This window comes from Ornithodoros turicata, unplaced genomic scaffold, assembly GCF_037126465.1.
Source record: "Ornithodoros turicata isolate Travis unplaced genomic scaffold, ASM3712646v1 ctg00001238.1, whole genome shotgun sequence".
Lineage (NCBI taxonomy): Eukaryota > Metazoa > Arthropoda > Arachnida > Ixodida > Argasidae > Ornithodoros > Ornithodoros turicata.
The window spans coordinates 84,842-104,999 of NW_026999514.1; the positions used below are offsets into that span (position 1 = coordinate 84,842).

The 20,158-nt window shown below is 50.7% G+C and overlaps 2 protein-coding genes across 3 annotated transcripts; both read right to left on the bottom strand.

Annotated features, from left to right (window-relative positions):
* Positions 1-7,674: 7,674 nt before the first annotated feature.
* Positions 7,675-14,668, bottom strand: LOC135376702 (zinc finger protein 107-like). 2 transcript variants are annotated; one of them, XR_010417814.1, is made up of 4 exons: positions 14,474-14,668; positions 13,771-13,923; positions 8,574-11,854; positions 7,675-8,493 (listed from the first exon to the last, which is right to left on the bottom strand). XR_010417814.1 is itself a non-coding variant. In XM_064609192.1 (3 exons), exons 1-3 carry the CDS (start codon positions 14,610-14,612, stop codon positions 8,682-8,684), a joined length of 3,465 nt encoding a protein of 1,154 aa, XP_064465262.1. In that variant the 5' UTR covers positions 14,613-14,668; the 3' UTR covers positions 7,675-8,681. The 2 variants fall into 2 exon arrangements, 1 of the variants encoding a protein (XP_064465262.1); XM_064609192.1 differs by having other exon boundaries at positions 7,675-11,854.
* Positions 14,669-18,519: 3,851 nt separating this feature from the next.
* Positions 18,520-19,253, bottom strand: LOC135376703 (zinc finger protein 436-like; the record flags this gene model as incomplete). Its single annotated transcript, XM_064609193.1, has 1 exon — positions 18,520-19,253. A coding segment is annotated over one exon (734 nt), but the record flags the coding sequence as incomplete, so codon positions are not given.
* Positions 19,254-20,158: the final 905 nt, after the last annotated feature.

Consider the following 20,158-nt stretch of genomic DNA (forward strand, 5'->3'; position numbering starts at 1 on the left):
ACTGGAGCACTTAAGAAACCAGGAATTTGAGCACGGCTACGACATAAACCCGGGCGCCTCATCCCAGACGTTCGGCAAACGGGCCTAGGGTATGACGCGATAAATACGACCAAGCACTCGTCTGATGGCCCAGGTCGTCCTCTTTCACTTGGTAGTGCCAGCTTCTCCACGACTTTATATGTTGACGCTGGAGAGGTTAACGACAAACTGCCAGCTGAGAACGGCGAGCCCGAGGCGGTGATGGGGGATGATCCTCGTCTCATTTCAGGCAGCCGCGTTGCCCGCCTACTGGAGCACTTAAGAAACCAGGAATTTGAGCACGGCTACGACATAAACCCGGGCGCCTCATCCCAGACGTTCGGCAAACGGGCCTAGGGTATGACGCGATAAATACGACCAAGCACTCGTCTGATGGCCCAGGTCGTCCTCTTTCACTTGGTAGTGCCAGCTTCTCCACGACTTTATATGTTGACGCTGGAGAGGTTAACGACAAACTGCCAGCTGAGAACGGCGAGCCCGAGGCGGTGATGGGGGATGATCCTCGTCTCATTTCAGGCAGCCGCGTTGCCCGCCTACTGGAGCACTTAAGAAACCAGGAATTTGAGCACGGCTACGACATAAACCCGGGCGCCTCATCCCAGACGTTCGGCAAACGGGCCTAGGGTATGACGCGATAAATACGACCAAGCACTCGTCTGATGGCCCAGGTCGTCCTCTTTCACTTGGTAGTGCCAGCTTCTCCAGGACTTTATATGTTGACGCTGGAGAGGTTAACGACAAACTGCCAGCTGAGAACGGCGAGCCCGAGGCGGTGATGGGGGATGATCCTCGTCTCATTTCAGGCAGCCGCGTTGCCCGCCTACTGGAGCACTTAAGAAACCAGGAATTTGAGCACGGCTACGACATAAACCCGGGCGCCTCATCCCAGACGTTCGGCAAACGGGCCTAGGGTATGACGCGATAAATACGACCAAGCACTCGTCTGATGGCCCAGGTCGTCCTCTTTCACTTGGTAGTGCCAGCTTCTCCACGACTTTATATGTTGACGCTGGAGAGGTTAACGACAAACTGCCAGCTGAGAACGGCGAGCCCGAGGCGGTGATGGGGGATGATCCTCGTCTCATTTCAGGCAGCCGCGTTGCCCGCCTACTGGAGCACTTAAGAAACCAGGAATTTGAGCACGGCTACGACATAAACCCGGGCGCCTCATCCCAGACGTTCGGCAAACGGGCCTAGGGTATGACGCGATAAATACGGCCAAGCACTCGTCTGATGGCCCGGGTCGTCCTCTTTCACTTGGTAGTGCCAGCTTCTCCACGACTTTATATGTTGACGCTGGAGAGGTTAACGACAAACTGCCAGCTGAGAACGGCGAGCCCGAGGCGGTGATGGGGGATGATCCTCGTCTCATTTCAGGCAGCCGCGTTGCCCGCCTACTGGAGCACTTAAGAAACCAGGAATTTGAGCACGGCTACGACATAAACCCGGGCGCCTCATCCCAGACGTTCGGCAAACGGGCCTAGGGTATGACGCGATAAATACGACCAAGCACTCGTCTGATGGCCCAGGTCGTCCTCTTTCACTTGGTAGTGCCAGCTTCTCCACGACTTTATATGTTGACGCTGGAGAGGTTAACGACAAACTGCCAGCTGAGAACGGCGAGCCCGAGGCGGTGATGGGGGATGATCCTCGTCTCATTTCAGGCAGCCGCGTTGCCCGCCTACTGGAGCACTTAAGAAACCAGGAATTTGAGCACGGCTACGACATAAACCCGGGCGCCTCATCCCAGACGTTCGGCAAACGGGCCTAGGGTATGACGCGATAAATACGACCAAGCACTCGTCTGATGACCCAGGTCGTCCTCTTTCACTTGGTAGTGCCAGCTTCTCCACGACTTTATATGTTGACGCTGGAGAGGTTAACGACAAACTGCCAGCTGAGAACGGCGAGCCCGAGGCGGTGATGGGGGTTGATCCTCGTCTCATTTCAGGCAGCCGCGTTGCCCGCCTACTGGAGCACTTAAGAAACCAGGAATTTGAGCACGGCTACGACATAAACCCGGGCGCCTCATCCCAGACGTTCGGCAAACGGGCCTAGGGTATGACGCGATAAATACGACCAAGCACTCGTCTGATGGCCCAGGTCGTCCTCTTTCACTTGGTAGTGCCAGCTTCTCCACGACTTTATATGTTGACGCTGGAGAGGTTAACGACAAACTGCCAGCTGAGAACGGCGAGCCCGAGGCGGTGATGGGGGATCATCCTCGTCTCACTTCAGGCAGCCGCGTTGCCCGCCTACTGGAGCACTTAAGAAACCAGGAATTTGAGCACGGCTACGACATAAACCCGGGCGCCTCATCCCAGACGTTCGGCAAACGGGCCTAGGGTATGACGCGATAAATACGACCAAGCACTCGTCTGATGGCCCGGGTCGTCCTCTTTCACTTGGTAGTGCCAGCTTCTCCACGACTTTATATGTTGACGCTGGAGAGGTTAACGACAAACTGCCAGCTGAGAACGGCGAGCCCGAGGCGGTGATGGGGGATGATCCTCGTCTCATTTCAGGCAGCCGCGTTGCCCGCCTACTGGAGCACTTAAGAAACCAGGAATTTGAGCACGGCTACGACATAAACCCGGGCGCCTCATCCCAGACGTTCGGCAAACGGGCCTAGGGTATGACGCGATAAATACGACCAAGCACTCGTCTGATGGCCCGGGTCGTCCTCTTTCACTTGGTAGTGCCAGCTTCTCCACGACTTTATATGTTGACGCTGGAGAGGTTAACGACAAACTGCCAGCTGAGAACGGCGAGCCCGAGGCGGTGATGGGGGATCATCCTCGTCTCATTTCAGGCAGCCGCGTTGCCCGCCTACTGGAGCACTTAAGAAACCAGGAATTTCAGCACGGCTACGACATAAACCCGGGCGCCTCATCCCAGACGTTCGGCAAACGGGCCTAGGGTATGACGCGATAAATACGACCAAGCACTCGTCTGATGGCCCGGGTCGTCCTCTTTCACTTGGTAGTGCCAGCTTCTCCACGACTTTATATGTTGACGCTGGAGAGGTTAACGACAAACTGCCAGCTGAGAACGGCGAGCCCGAGGCGGTGGTGGGGGATGATCCTCGTCTCATTTCAGGCAGCCGCGTTGCCCGCCTACTGGAGCACTTAAGAAACCAGGAATTTGAGCACGGCTACGACATAAACCCGGGCGCCTCATCCCAGACGTTCGGCAAACGGGCCTAGGGTATGACGCGATAAATACGACCAAGCACTCGTCTGATGGCCCGGGTCGTCCTCTTTCACTTGGTAGTGCCACCTTCTCCACGACTTTATATGTTGACGCTGGAGAGGTTAACGACAAACTGCCAGCTGAGAACGGCGAGCCCGAGGCGGTGATGGGGGATGATCCTCGTCTCATTTCAGGCAGCCGCGTTGCCCGCCTACTGGAGCACTTAAGAAACCAGGAATTTGAGCACGGCTACGACATAAACCCGGGCGCCTCATCCCAGACGTTCGGCAAACGGGCCTAGGGTATGACGCGATAAATACGACCAAGCACTCGTCTGATGGCCCGGGTCGTCCTCTTTCACTTGGTAGTGCCAGCTTCTCCACGACTTTATATGTTGACGCTGGAGAGGTTAACGACAAACTGCCAGCTGAGAACGGCGAGCCCGAGGCGGTGATGGGGGATGATCCTCGTCTCATTTCAGGCAGCCGCGTTGCCCGCCTACTGGAGCACTTAAGAAACCAGGAATTTGAGCACGGCTACGACATAAACCCGGGCGCCTCATCCCAGACGTTCGGCAAACGGGCCTAGGGTATGACGCGATAAATACGACCAAGCACTCGTCTGATGGCCCGGGTCGTCCTCTTTCACTTGGTAGTGCCAGCTTCTCCACGACTTTATATGTTGACGCTGGAGAGGTTAACGACAAACTGCCAGCTGAGAACGGCGAGCCCGAGGCGGTGATGGGGGATGATCCTCGTCTCATTTCAGGCAGCCGCGTTGCCCGCCTACTGGAGCACTTAAGAAACCAGGAATTTGAGCACGGCTACGACATAAACCCGGGCGCCTCATCCCAGACGTTCGGCAAACGGGCCTAGGGTATGACGCGATAAATACGACCAAGCACTCGTCTGATAGCCCGGGTCGTCCTCTTTCACTTGGTAGTGCCAGCTTCTCCACGACTTTATATGTTGACGCTGGAGAGGTTAACGACAAACTGCCAGCTGAGAACGGCGAGCCCGAGGCGGTGATGGAGGATCATCCTCGTCTCATTTCAGGCAGCCGCGTTGCCCGCCTACTGGAGCACTTAAGAAACCAGGAATTTGAGCACGGCTACGACATAAACCCGGGCGCCTCATCCCAGACGTTCGGCAAACGGGCCTAGGGTATGACGCGATAAATACGACCAAGCACTCGTCTGATGGCCCGGGTCGTCCTCTTTCACTTGGTAGTGCCAGCTTCTCCACGACTTTATATGTTGACGCTGGAGAGGTTAACGACAAACTGCCAGCTGAGAACGGCGAGCCCGAGGCGGTGATGGGGGATGATCCTCGTCTCATTTCAGGCAGCCGCGTTGCCCGCCTACTGGAGCACTTAAGAAACCAGGAATTTGAGCACGGCTACGACATAAACCCGGGCGCCTCATCCCAGACGTTCGGCAAACGGGCCTAGGGTATGACGCGATAAATACGACCAAGCACTCGTCTGATGGCCCAGGTCGTCCTCTTTCACTTGGTAGTGCCAGCTTCTCCACGACTTTATATGTTGACGCTGGAGAGGTTAACGACAAACTGCCAGCTGAGAACGGCGAGCCCGAGGCGGTGATGGGGGATGATCCTCGTCTCATTTCAGGCAGCCGCTTTTTCCCGCCTACTGGAGCACTTAAGAAACCAGGAATTTGAGCACGGCTACGACATAAACCCGGGCGCCTCATCCCAGACGTTCGGCAAACGGGCCTAGGGTATGACGCGATAAATACGACCAAGCACTCGTCTGATGGCCCGGGTCGTCCTCTTTCACTTGGTAGTGCCAGCTTCTCCACGACTTTATATGTTGACGCTGGAGAGGTTAACGACAAACTGCCAGCTGAGAACGGCGAGCCCGAGGCGGTGATGGGGGATGATCCTCGTCTCATTTCAGGCAGCCGCGTTGCCCGCCTACTGGAGCACTTAAGAAACCAGGAATTTGAGCACGGCTACGACATAAACCCGGGCGCCTCATCCCAGACGTTCGGCAAACGGGCCTAGGGTATGACGCGATAAATACGACCAAGCACTCGTCTGATGGCCCGGGTCGTCCTCTTTCACTTGGTAGTGCCAGCTTCTCCACGACTTTATATGTTGACGCTGGAGAGGTTAACGACAAACTGCCAGCTGAGAACGGCGAGCCCGAGGCGGTGATGGGGGATGATCCTCGTCTCATTTCAGGCAGCCGCGTTGCCCGCCTACTGGAGCACTTAAGAAACCAGAAATTTGAGCACGGCTACGACATAAACCCGGGCGCCTCATCCCAGACGTTCGGCAAACGGGCCTAGGGTATGACGCGATAAATACGACCAAGCACTCGTCTGATGGCCCAGGTCGTCCTCTTTCACTTGGTAGTGCCAGCTTCTCCACGACTTTATATGTTGACGCTGGAGAGGTTAACGACAAACTGCCAGCTGAGAACGGCGAGCCCGAGGCGGTGATGGGGGATGATCCTCGTCTCATTTCAGGCAGCCGCGTTGCCCGCCTACTGGAGCACTTAAGAAACCAGGAATTTGAGCACGGCTACGACATAAACCCGGGCGCCTCATCCCAGACGTTCGGCAAACGGGCCTAGGGTATGACGCGATAAATACGACCAAGCACTCGTCTGATGACCCAGGTCGTCCTCTTTCACTTGGTAGTGCCAGCTTCTCCACGACTTTATATGTTGACGCTGGAGAGGTTAACGACAAACTGCCAGCTGAGAACGGCGAGCCCGAGGCGGTGATGGGGGATGATCCTCGTCTCATTTCAGGCAGCCGCGTTGCCCGCCTACTGGAGCACTTAAGAAACCAGGAATTTGAGCACGGCTACGACATAAACCCGGGCGCCTCATCCCAGACGTTCGGCAAACGGGCCTAGGGTATGACGCGATAAATACGACCAAGCACTCGTCTGATGGCCCGGGTCGTCCTCTTTCACTTGGTACTGCCAGCTTCTCCACGACTTTATATGTTGACGCTGGAGAGGTTAACGACAAACTGCCAGCTGAGAACGGCGAGCCGGAGGCGGTGATGGGGGTTGATCCTCGTCTCGTTTCAGGCAGCCGCGTTGCCCGCCTACTGGAGCACTTAAGAAACCAGGAATTTGAGCACGGCTACGACATAAACCCGGGCGCCTCATCCCAGACGTTCGGCAAAAGGGCCTTGGGTATGACGCGATAAATACGACCAAGCACTCGTCTGATGTCCCGGGTCGTCCTCTTTCACTTGGTAGTGCCAGCTTCTCCACGACTTTATATGTTGACGCTGGAGAGGTTAACGACAAACTGCCAGCTGAGAACGGCGAGCCCGAGGCGGTGATGGGGGATGATCCTCGTCTCGTTTCGGGCAGCCGCGTTGCCCGCCTACTGGAGCACTTAAGAAACCAGGAATTTGAGCACGGCTACGACATAAACCCGGGCGCCTCATCCCAGACGTTCGGCAAACGGGCCTTGGGTATGACGCGATAAATACGACCAAGCACTCGTCTGATGGCCCGGGTCGTCCTCTTTCACTTGGTAGTGCCAGCTTCTCCACGACTTTATATGTTGACGCTGGAGATCACACTTATACGGCTTCTTGCCTGTGACGCGCCAGGCTCATTTTCTGGCTGAATTGCTTAGGACAGAGATAGCACTTGTATGGCCTTTCCCCCATGTGTGTACGCTTGTGAACCCACAGCTTTGTGCTCTCTCTGAATTCTGCGGGGCAAAGATCACACTTATACGGCTTGTCGCCTGTGACGCACCAGGCTTGCGTTCTGGCTGAATTGCTTAGGACAGAGATCGCACTTGTATGGCCTTTCCCCTATGTGTGTACGCTTGCGAACCCACAGCTTTGTGCTCCCTCCGAATTCTGCGGAACAAAGATCGCACTTATACGGCTTTGCGCCTGTGACGCACCAGGCTTGTGTTCGGGCTCAATTGCTTAGGACAGAGATCGCACTTCTATGGCCTTTCCCCCATGTGTGTACGCTTCTGAACCCACAGCTTTGTGCTCTCTCCGAATTCTGCAGGACAAAGATCACACTTATACGGCTTGTCGCCTGTGACGCACCAGGCTTGTGTTCTGGCTGAATGGCTTAGGAGAGATCGCACTTGTATGACCTTTCCCCCATGTGTGTATGCTTGTGAACCCACAGCTTTGTGCTCTCTCCGAATTCTGCGGGACAAAGATCGCACTTATACGGCTTCTCGCCTGTGACGCACCAGGCTCGTGTTCTGGCTGATTTGCTAAAGACAGAGATCGCACTTGTATGGCCTTTCCCCCATGTGTGTACGCTTGTGAAGCCACAGCTTTGTGCTCTCTCTTGAATTCTGCTGGCAAAGATCGCACTTATACGCTGTGAGAGGCACTACAACAGAATGTGTTCAAATTTACTTTTAGTGTGTACATTTATTTAGTTTGGTCGTGAGACAAAAGTAAATTCACGGGATTTTGGTATCAAGTTGGCATATGTAAGTGGTTGGAAATCTTTTTTTTTATTTCTTTACGTCGATTTCTTTGTTCACTTCACAAACAGACGAGACGTACGGCATAAAACAATGGAAGCCTCAAGAGAAGCACAATGGTAGATAGCTTTGCTAGTTTGATGACTATCCCTGGTCTGATTAACGAAGTGCCAAAGGAGTATGAACAAGAGATGTAAGACAAGCACAAGCGCTTGTGTTTCCCTTACCTCTCGTGTCCATGTTCCTTCCGCGCTTCAGTAGTCAACGATAAAGAAGATACCCATTCATCATGAGAGGAAGAAAAAGAGGGAAGGGAGCAATGTAAGAGCATGTTGCTCATGGAAATGAACCGTCCTCTGCAGTTCAGAGCCTGTGAGAGGATGTCTTTTTCATGTCTGTTTGTCTCCCCGGCACTGGGTTTCGTGACACTTCAATGCATCACCACCAAATCCAGCTCCAATCCAACTATTTTTGAACCTCAGTTTGTTCATGCGAGCAAGTTTTGAAACATTCCACCAGGAAAAAAAGCAGAAATAAAATGGGATAGGATATAGACAGCTTCTGCATAGCCTTTTCTCCCTGCGCATCATCATGTGTTCATGAAGGACATACAACAGCACAGAAGTGACACTTAATTGGACGGATTCTTTCACGTGTACATGGCATCTGTACTTGCACAGTTTCAAATCTCAAGTGCCTTGTGGAGACATGTGAAGCCACAGGTTCCTGCTCTGGCTGAACTAGCTCGTGCTCAGCCAGCAGCTATTTGGTTCGCTGACTGGTGCCTGCTGGTCCTGTGACTGATCCCTGCATAACAGAAGTAGCATTTGTAGGGCATCACACCCATGTACCTGCATGCAGTTGTAACGCTGCAGGTTTGGCACTACCTCAAGTTTGCAGAACAGGGAATGCTCCTGTATGGCTTCGAGTCTGTCTGTCTTGTGACTCTGTAGGTGTCTGCTCTGACTGAACTCCGCAGGACAGACATCGTACTTTTATGGCTTCTCGCCCGTGTATGCCCGCTTGTGCTGCCGTAGGTTCCTGCTCAGGCTGAAATTACCAGGGCAGACATCACACATGTATAGCATCTCGCCCGTGTGTGTCCGCTTACGCTGCCGTAGGTTCCTCCTCAGGCAGAGGTCAGCACGGCGGGCATCGCACTTGTATGGCTTCACACCCATGTGTGTCCGCTTGTGCTGCTGCAGGCTCCTTCTCTCACTGTACTCCGCTGGACAAGCACCACACCTGTATGGTTTCTCGCCGGTGTGTGTTCGCTTGTGACGCTGGAGCTGTCCGTTCTGGCTGAACTCCGCCGGGCATGCATCGCACTGGTATGTCTTCTCGCCCGTATGTGTCCGCTTGTGCTGCTGTAAGTTCCCTCTCTGCCCGAATTCCGCAGGGCAAAGATCGCACTTGTACGGTTTGTCGCCCCTGTGTGTCCACTTGTGACGCTGTAGGTGCCCGCTCTGGCTGAACTTTGCTGGGCAGGCATCGCACTTGTATGGTTTCTCGCCGGTGTGTGTCAGCTTGTGGTGCTGTAAGTTCCCTCTCTGACCGAACTCCGCAGAAGAAACACTGCACTTGGATGTTTTCGTGCCTGTGTGTGTCAGTTTGTGATACGACAGGCTCTTGCTCTGGCTGAACCCAGCAGGACAGAGATCGCACTTGTACAGTTTCTCGCCCCTGTGTGTCCGCTTGTGACGCTGGAGGTGCCCACTCTGGCTGAACTTCGCTGGGCAGACATCACACTTGTATGGCTTCTCGCCCGTGTGTGTCCGCTTGTGCTGCTGCAGGTTCCCTCTCTCACTGAACGCCGCTGGGCAGGCATCGCACTTGTATGGTTTCTCGCCGGTGTGTGTCCGCTTGTGACGCTGGAGATGTTCGTTATGGCTGAACTTCGCTGGGCAGGCATCGCACTTGTATGGCTTCTCGCCCGTGTGTGTCAGCTTGTGCTGCTGTAAGTTCCCTCTCTGACCGAACTCCGCAGAAGAAACACTGCACTTGGATGTTTTCGTGCCTGTGTGTGTCAGTTTGTGATACGACAGGCTCTTGCTCTGGCTGAACCCAGCAGGACAGAGATCGCACTTGTACGGTTTCTCGCCCCTGTGTGTCCGCTTGTGACGCTGGAGGTGCCCACTCTGGCTGAACTTCGCTGGGCAGACATCACACTTGTATGGCTTCTCGCCCGTGTGTGTCCGCTTGTGCTGCTGCAGGTTCCCTCTCTCACTGAACGCCGCTGGGCAGGCATCGCACTTGTATGGTTTCTCGCCGGTGTGTGTCCGCTTGTGACGCTGGAGATGTTCGTTATGGCTGAACTTCGCTGGGCAGGCATTGCACTTGTATGGCTTCTCGCCCATGTGTGTCAGCTTGTGCTGCTGTAAGTTCCCTCTCTGACCAAACTCCGCAGAAGAAACACTGCACTTGGATGTTTTCTTGCCTGTGTGCGTCAGTTTGTGATCCGACAGGCTCTTGCTCTGGCTAAACCCAGCAGGAAAGAGATCGCACTTGTACGGCTTCTCGCTCCTGTGTGTCCGCTTGTGACGCTGTAGGTGCCCGCTCTGGCTGAACTTCGCTGGGCAAACATCGCACTTGTATGGCTTCTCGCCCGTGTGTGTCAGTTTGTGCTGCTGTAAGTTCCCTCTATGACCAAACTCTGCAGAACAAACACTGCACTTGTATGTTTTCTTGCCTGTGTGCGTCAGTTTGTGATACGACAGGCTCTTGCTCTGGCTGAACCCAGCAGGACAGAGATCGCACTTGTACGGCTTCTCGCTCCTGTGTGTCCGCTTGTGACGCTGTAGGTGCCCGCTCTGGCTGAACTTCGCTGGGCAGACATCGCACTTGTATGGCTTCTCGCCCGTGTGTGTCTGCTTGTGGTGCTGTAGGTTCACTCTCTCACTGAACTCCGCTTGGCAGGCATCACACTTGTATGGTTTCTCGCCGGTGTGTGTCTGCTTGTGACGCTGGAGGTGTTCGTTACGGCTGAACTTCGCTGGGCAGGCATCGCACTTGTATGGCTTCTCGCCCGTGTGCGTCAGTTTGTGATCTGACAGGCTCTTGCTCTTGCTGAACCCAGCAGGACAGAGATCGCACTTATATGGTTTCTCGCCTTTGTGTGTCTGCTTGTGACGCTGTAGGTGCCCGCTCTGGCTGAACTTCGCTTGGCAGACATCGCACTTGTATGGCTTCTCGCCCGTGTGGGTCCGCTTGTGCTGCTGTAGGTTCCCTCTCTCACTGAACGCTGCTGGGCAGGCATCGCACTTGTATGGTTTCTCGCCGGTGTGTGTCCGCTTGTGACGCTGGAGATGTTCGTTATGGCTGAACTTCGCTGGGCAGGCATCGCACTTATATGGCTTCTTGCTCGTGTGTGTCCACTTGTGCTTCTGAAAGCTCCTTCTCCGACCGAACTCCGCAGGGCAAACATTGGACTTCTGTGTTTTTTCGCCCATGTGCGTCAGTTTGTGATCCAACAGGCTCTTGCTCTGGCTGAACTCAGCGGGACAGAGATCGCACTTATTCGGTTTCTCACCCCTGTGTGTCCGCTTGTGACGCTGTAGGTGCCAGGTCCGGCTGAACTCTGCCGGGCAGGCATCACACTTGTATAGTTTTTCTCGAGTGTGTGCTCGCTTGCGAAGCCGCCGGTGCACAATACGGCTGAACTTTGCAGGGCAGGTATCATTCTTGTACAACTGCTGGTTCATGTGCGTTTGCATGTGACACCGCAGACTCCTCCTCTGGTGGAACTGTGCAGGACAGTGGTCGGACTTGCATGACTCCTCGTCAGTACGCTTTGACACGTGACTCGTGTCACTGCCAGACGGCAAGAATGCAGAGGGACAGATGTCGTACCTAAAACCCTCCTCTCCCATCTGATCCCTCGATGGAGTAGCTGGACACTTTTCAGACTCATTGTGACACTGTGCAAGCATGTGACGTCTCCGGCTGTCTTTCGACGTGCACGCAAGTGCACATGGCTTGCTCTGGTCTCGAGGTTGCTCCATGGGAGGACTGTCCATAGTGACTGGTGAAGTGTTGTCGAACTGCGCTTCAACGGTTATTGTGCTGATATTGAACTGTGCCTCTGAAGAAGTGCAACCAGAAGATGCTTGATCACAAGTGCCTCTGGGCTGGTCGTTAATGTGGAGCAAACCAGTGCTTCCTCTTGCTCCTGTAATTTCGGAAATTGGAGATTAGGTGGGCATACCAGCACAGGCGCACCTTTGATGGCACCGCCTTTGCCCTCAGGCTGTTCATGTTCGACTCAGCAAATGATCTCCCTTGCACACTATTGAGGTCCTAGGTCTAAAGCGACTGCTCAATCCTCTCCTCCAGGTATTTGCTGTGAGGCAAAGTGTCGTACTTTCAGGCAGAAGGCCTAGAGCTCGATACGGGACAGTGAGAGCCTTTTGTTTCCTTCCTTTCTTCAATCCCAACAGAGGGCGCTCTTGACCTCATAGCACGCAGTATGTCAATCATCATCGCGGATGATATTGCTCTGTCTCCGGATAAGCTAAGAAAGGGGGTGCGCACCGTATTATGTATCAACATTCCTCCCCAAACGGAAGATGAAACAATACGGTTCTGAAGGTTGGTTGGCCTAGAATGATATATCCAGCAATATATATATATATCCTTCCGTTTATCGGAAGATGCATTTACTAAATTACCGTATTTACCTGAATGTTAGTCGACACCCCCCCTTTAGAGATTCATGAAAATGAAATAAACTTCTGTGGTAACGAAAACGTAAAAGATGTATTCAGGGAAATGGGGGAAAAGGGGGATGTATTCGGGAAAGAGTATCGCACGTTGCTTCAATGACGCCCCGTAGAAACGACGCACTTTAACCATGGGAGAGAAAGGAAGAAGGAACTTTCGTTTTGACTGCTTTTATTGCTGTCGTTTGTCACACGTTCAAATCCCTTTAACCCCTTTCCCTCTCTCTCCCCCATGTGAGGAAGCGAACGCGCGCGACCAGCGCGTCGGCCGCAGAGCAACGTGGTTGCGCAGATCACGATTATAAGTCCACCCCCCTACTTTCAATCGTCGATTTTGGAAAAAGGCGGTGGACTTACATTCGAGCAAATACGGTATTTAAGCCATGCTCCTTGTTTTCACAAGCCACTGGCATCTGTACTCAGTGTTGTGTAATTTTTAGCAGGGACAGGTAACGGTAATGGTAACGGAAACAGAAACAGTATATGTATTGCCGAAATTGGAGATAGTAACGATAACGAAAATGGAAACGCGTACGACTGTCCTCCATTACCGCAAACAGAAACGGAAAGGAAAATTATCGTCCGGTATTGAATTTAGGTAATGACTAATACTGTTGTGCGACGACACTACAGTGACTTTTCATTTCATTATTATTGCTTCATTCCGCGTAATGCCCTAAATATTGCACGACAGCATGGAACCAAAGCGCCATAATGGATGTCGAGGGTGCATCATTCATGACATTACCTACCTACATGAATCAAGACATAAGACTTACACAACAGGCTCCACGCACTGCACTCTACTCTACCATAGCACTTGGATGACAGCATATGAGTTTTATATTTATTTACTTTTACTTTCTGCGTTTCGCCGTGGCTACGGCAGTATTGTTTGCTACTGAGAGCAACTGCCAGTGAATGCGACACTGGATAAACTTTACGCCCATCTTGGGTTGCTGGACTCAGAATGACAGAAGACCGACTGAAGACATGTTCTTGCACTTCTTTAGAAACCTTGCACGATGTGCGCATCTGAACAGCATAAAATTACTTGTGCAGTGTGTACGCGTGGCACACCGAAGCAGCACTGGGGGAAAACAGTGGCATAGAGCTGGCATAGAGCTGACATAGAGCTGACAGAAAGCTGACAGAGAGCTGACAGAGACCGTCCTCCCGCAGCTCTGCAACAGCCGTTCCATTACGAGGAACAGTAACGGAAACGAAATTAAAAGCTGGTATCAGAAACGGATAACGGAAACGAAAATTACTTAACTTGAGTTCAATTACCAATGGTTTCAATGGTCATTGAAGAACACCCATATGACTGCCTGGGTATAGGTACCCTTGAGCACTTTGTACTTACCCTCTGATGCTGACAGACAGCTGTGTCCCATCTGGTCCTTCTCTGCCAAGAGTGCAACATTGTAAGGCTCTGTCTTCACTTGTACAATTTGATGTTCATTCGAAGAGTTCTCTTGATGTTCCTCTTTAATGTGACACATCCCAAGTGTTGCTGCTAAAGCAAAACAAAACAGGAGAGAATAAGCCATATTACTAGGCTTCAAGTCTTGTGACGGCCACCTCCATAGCCTTTCTGAACCCAGTTTTAGGGCATCACTCTGGAGAAGGAATGCACCGAAGTGTGTTTAGTAAAATTTTGTCTAGCGCTGTACTTTTCAATACAGTAGCACCAGAAGATGTGGAGTGTGTTTGTTAGGGCTAAACATTGTGGGAGCACATGAAGGGAGACACACTGTGCACCATGGATTATTTTGCACTTGATTCCTCTGGTTGCATCTACTGTTCCTTATCTTCTCACTGACAAATATCGTTATGTGCAGTTGTTTATGCGGCCAAAGTCTGCAACAGTTGCAGTAATATGAAATTGTATAAAGGATCTCCAGGTCTATTTTGCCTAGTTTGAGAATCTTCCATACTAGAGAACACATGCTGGAAAACTGATACATAACGAACAAAAAACTGAAAAGCATTTCCGTGGCATGCCACTTTTTGTCCATATCCTGTCATTCAATTTGTCCAAATCCCCTCAAGCATTTTCGGTTTACCTTCTGATGTTGTGGCGCATCTATGTCTCATTGGTTCCTGTCCTCCCAAAGGCACAACATTGTAAGCCTCTGTTTTCACTTCTATGTTTGGATCTTCCTGTGAAGATTCCTCTCGAGGTTCTTCTTTAATGTCACACATACCAACTGTTGCTCCTGAAAACAAAAAAGGAGAGAAGTAAGCCACACTGCATGGATTCTAGTCATGTGACGGCCACATCGGTACCTGTCCTGAACCCAGTGTATAAGATATACTCTTCAGCGATGAGGAAATTGGGTATGTTAAGGAGGGGTCTGAACAAAACCCCTGTTCAGCATAAGACTCATGGATCAATTGCGAGGCCAAGTCTCGTGTACGTGGGTGATGTCTGGGACTCATATATGATGATCCATGTGGGAAAAAATTGGGTCTATTCAAAACCGTGCCTTGAGATTTATACCGGGTGATTCACGAATCATTTCAATTGGGGTTGATGAGAAAACGGAAGAATGGAAAAATAGGCGGTCAACGACTCTCGTGCGGTAGTTAAGCTTGCCATCATAAAAAAATCAGGATATATACCAAACTGCAGTGTTCAAATACCCTGTCCCTTCCAGGTTTTCCCTGACTATTTCAAGCAAATTCCATGAGAAAAACAAAAGGAAACTTGGTGCCTGCTCCAACGTTTTGATACAGATCCATCATAAAACGGACCATTTACTAAGTATTAGTGAGGCTTTTCTAGTTTTCTGCCTCAGAGGTTGTCGTACTGGCGATCTGCCAGTCACGATCACCTTGCTGCGGTATCGCCTCTCAACCACCAGACGGCGCTCGATCGCGATTCGCCGCGCATCATCACGGCACTACTCTGCGGTTTTCCCTGACTTCAGCTGCTTTTTGGCCAAATTCCCTGACAATTCCCTGTTTTCCAGGTTGGTAGACACCCTGAAAAATACTATTGTCGAATTTCAATTGCAATAACTTGAAATTTGCCTAGCCAACAGAACGTCTTTGTTACGGATAGACAGAACACTGCAAAAAACAAAAGGAAAGGGAAAGGAAAAGGCAAGGAAGGAAATCGCAATAATAATCTGATCAGTGTTAACAAAAGCAACCAAAGCAGCAGCTCCCCTTTCCTTGTATTTTTAAACGCTCGTCCTATCATGTGGGCAGGGGCATGTCCTCCTCTCATCGCATCTTGGCGGCCGATTTTGTGCACTCCCCATAGCATTAGACTGCGGCTTCCCGTGTATTAGACTAAGTTCGCCATGGGCTTCCTGGTTCTGTAAAAAGAAACGTTAGGTTGTCTAGGCTTGCAACTGAAATTCGACAAAAGTGTTTTTTTAGTAATTTTTTTTGTACTCCAGAAGATTGCAATAGTGTATAACACGCACACGATTTACTAGTCTTTATTAGGGCATTAGAACACGAACAGTTGCCAGCATGCTGAAGATTTGTAGTTTTTGGCAGTGATGGCCAGTACTTAACTACATGTAGGAGGACCACGAGTTGAAGGTTCCCCAGGACCTGGTATAACATCAGTGAACATAAATTATTCTTCAGGCTGCTCACCTCAGTCGATGACCAGTCTGTCAGAACATGCCTGACAAACATTATCGTCATCTTGAACCGATTGAGGAAGGCCTGCGGGAAGAGGGTGTCGTGGCAGCAAACCGAATAGTGATGCGTCGGGATGGTAAAGAAATCGCAACAGCACATTATTCTATCCTTTCAACTACACAAGCTTCCTGCAACCATCAAGGCTGGTTACCGCAGGAAAAGCGCGCAATTACCTATCGTGCGCGTGTGGATTTGAAACGGGTTCAATCGTTGTGTTCTTTATAGGCGTGGCGTGATGCACACTGCTGTGTTTTTCAATACCGATTCACTAATTGTAGCTCAAAACACTTTTCGCGAACGTTCCATTGACAACATTTATCAAGGCTGTATGTAACACTGCATCCATGAGATTCATGTTACATTTGTTTGTTTCTTGGTTTTCCCTTGCTGTTTGTTCTCTTCTACATTGCACGGGTGAGTGTTCTTGGCGTATGCAGGAACTGCAGGTCTTCTCTTGACTTTGCGTTTGACACTGTAGCTATTGTACTTAAAGTTTATCGTAGTGAATATGTGAGGATTGCATCTCTCCAGTTATAGCCAAACAGGGCAAGGGCGAACAGTATTTATAAATAATAAATAAATTCACTGGCGATGTAGCGGTTAATGCGACAAAAATATGTTAGCAAAATTAACAGGCTTTTTCTTGACCATACTTAACTTCCGGGCATCCACTTCCGGTTGCCCACCTCTAGTCATTGCTTCATTTCTGATTTGGCACTTTCAATTACTATATGCAAGTCCACTTAATTAACCTTTAATTCCCCTCAGTTACTTTCAATTCTCCTTTAATTAATTTTGATATTGGCAGCTTAAATGAGGTAATCTTGAATTCTCTTAATTGCATTTAAGTTTACATCCATAATTAATCTCAATTCCCTTTTAATTACCTTTAACCGCCCTTCATTAGCTCTGTTAAAACCTTGGGTCACCTACAGTATTCTTCAGTTTCATTTAATCTTATCCCTTAATTATATATATCTTACATTATATACCTTTACAGAAAACTTTTGGTTTTAGTTTCCTCTAATCACCTTCGATCACCCTGACCTGTTACTCTTAATTACTTTTGACTACGTCAATTTGAAATAATATGCCTCTATTTATATTTACCCCCTTGTATTCCCTTTGCATATCCACTTATTCCACTTTCTCAGTGGGGCTTCACCAACTCACACACAGACAGACACACATACATACATACAGCTTTTCCCATTTTGACACTCCCAATTCTAACGCATTTAATAAAGAAATAGTTGCAGTACCAGATTTAAAACTTTCGTCGCCACTTTTGGCCATCAGAGGAGCTAGTTGAGTGAGTCAGGTGGAACGGGAAACAAGAAAATTTGGTATTGGGAACTTGCTCAGGTTGTTTCAAAAACGAGGTCATGCACCCAAAACTTAGACGTAAGCTGGGACCTGTTTTTAGGACGCTTCGTGCTATGTAACAAATCAATGTGGCCAACGCAATCTACACAGAGAAAGCCTGCATATTTGTCGACGTGACGTTAACTAGTACTAAGAGTCGGCCAATCAGGATCGTGTCTCCAACGGTGATAGCCAACCAGGAACGATTACACTGACTAGAACAGCACAGGTAAGCCGGTTCGAACCGATTAATATCGGTTCAAACCAGTATTTTGGTTGCACTGAACCCAAACCAAACCAATAACCTTGAACCAGAACACCAGAAAATACAGTTCCGAGCCCCGATTGGAAGCTTAGATATCACGAGAAACGAAACACCTCTTCCCTAATCGTGGGTTCTTTCAGGTGCTTGCACACTTAGCGATGCAACAGTTCCAGTGTGGTAAGGAAAAGACGCTCACACGCAAACAAAGCTGGAGACTCAGCGGCTATCACGCAAGGTAGTTTCTCTGGAGGTCACATCATGGCGCCACCAGTTTGTTGCACATTCCCTATAACACTAATGCTACCTGACACACCAAACATCACGACTGCTTTTAATCTCTGTTGGCACACAGGATTGCCTCACTGTGATCCCTCCATAGATATTGTTCCCCTGACGCTGGGTTTCCTGACACTTCACATGCATCACCACCCAATCCAACACCAGTCCAACTCTTTTTCAACCTCAGTCCGTTCATGCGAGTGAGTTTCACAACATCGGACAGAAATAAGATGATGTGGGACACAAACTGCGTTTGTACAGCCTACCCCCTCTACACATGACCACGTGCTTCTTCAGGCCTCTGCACTCAGGACAACAGAATTGATCCTTGGGTGGCCTCTTTCTTGTGTACACGGTCTCCACACTTGTGTGTGTGTACAGTGGCTGAACTCTGCAGGACAGAGGTTGCAATTGTATGGCTTCACGCCCATAAGGGCCCCCAGGAAAACCGGCAGATTTGTGATTTGCGGAATATAGAATGCTCCTGTATGGCTTGTCACTCGGCGCTGTGGCCGATTTTTGCCGGATGAGGTCGCGCTTCTATGGCTGCTCACCCATGTGTGTCCGCTTGTGATGCTTAAGGTACCTGGCCTGTCTGAACTCTGCAAGGCAGACATCGCACTTGTACGGCTTCTCACCCGTGTGTGTCTGCTTGTGCTGCTGTAGGCAGTCATTCCGGCTGAACGCTGCAGCACAGGCATTGCACTTGTATGGCTTCTCACCCGTGTGTGTCCGCTTATGAACCTTTAGACGTACACTGTGCCTGAACTCCGCAGGGCAGACATCACACTTGTATGGCTTCTCACTCATATGTGTCCGCTTGTGATGCAGTAGGCCCCGGCTCCAGCTGAACTCTGCAGGACAGAGGTCGCACTTGTATGGCTTCTCGCCCGTGTGTGTCCGCTTGTGTTCCCGTAGATTCCAGAGCCGGTAGAACTCGGCAGGGCAGACATCACACTTGTGTGACTTCTCACCCGTGTGTCTCCGCTTGTGTTCCCGTAGATCCGAGATCCGGCAGAACTCTGCAGGGCAGACATCACACTTGTGTGGCTTCTCGCCTGTGTGCCTCCGCTTGTGATCCCGTAGATGCGAGATCCGGCAGAACTCTGCAGGGCAGACATCACACTTGTGTGGCTTCTCGCCCGTGTGCGTCCGCTTGTGATCCCGTAGATCCGACATCCAGCGGAACTCTGCAGGGCAGACATCACACTTGTATGGCTTCTGGCTTGTGCGGGTACTCTTGTGATGCTGCAGGTCTGTGCTCTGGAAGAACTCTGCAGGACAGATATCCCACTTGTATGGTAGAAGCACAAACGAAATACGAAGTGAGAATTTTATAATTTTTTTTCCATAAACAAACCTTGACAACACATAATCATTCGCTCATACAGTGCTGGACTTTGAAACCCACTCTGTCACATTCTTTTCTCCATGCTAGTAGCCAATAGACCCTATGCAAAATGAAAGCGCCACCTGGTGCTGAGCTCCTTCTATTCGCCATTATACGCACGGTCCGGAGAACCGGTTTGTTTTGTACGTGGAGTTAGAGCACTGCACGGGCTTACCCGAAAGCCCATGCCCGGCCCGTGGGCCGGGCTTTGCGTTTTTTATGCGGGCCTGGGCCGGGCTCTGGTTTCAGCCACCGGGCCCGGGCCGGGCTTGACAACGCCGACCATGGTCGGGCATGTACGCCAACATATTTGGCGAGATTGGACAGCTGAATTTTAATGTCACCTTTTTTTTTTTTCATTGGGTATGGTGTATCATGGTATTCTCATCTGAGAACTATCACTTTATTATATGTGATCATGCTTATTTCGTGTAATGGGTCTGGATTTAACACGTGCACTCACACGCATTTGGGGATGTTTGGTGTGGCGAGCGCGCTGAGCAAGTTCGGCACGAGGGTCAGTTAGGTTAGGTGTTCTGACATATTTCGTTCGCGTGAGTGTTCGAGAAGGGGGAATAACACCAGTGCATGCGCAATAGAGCGAAATGAGTCTCTCTTGATCCGCAAGGTACATACATATCGCTCAAGCGCCACTGCGCGCTGCCTTCCCAAGCAAGCAAGCACCAGACTTGTGTGCAATGCGTTACTAGTAATTGCGTTACTTGTAATCAATTACTTTTTCGAGTAATCAGTTACTTTGCTGTCAGAGTAATTTTTCCAGTAATCAAT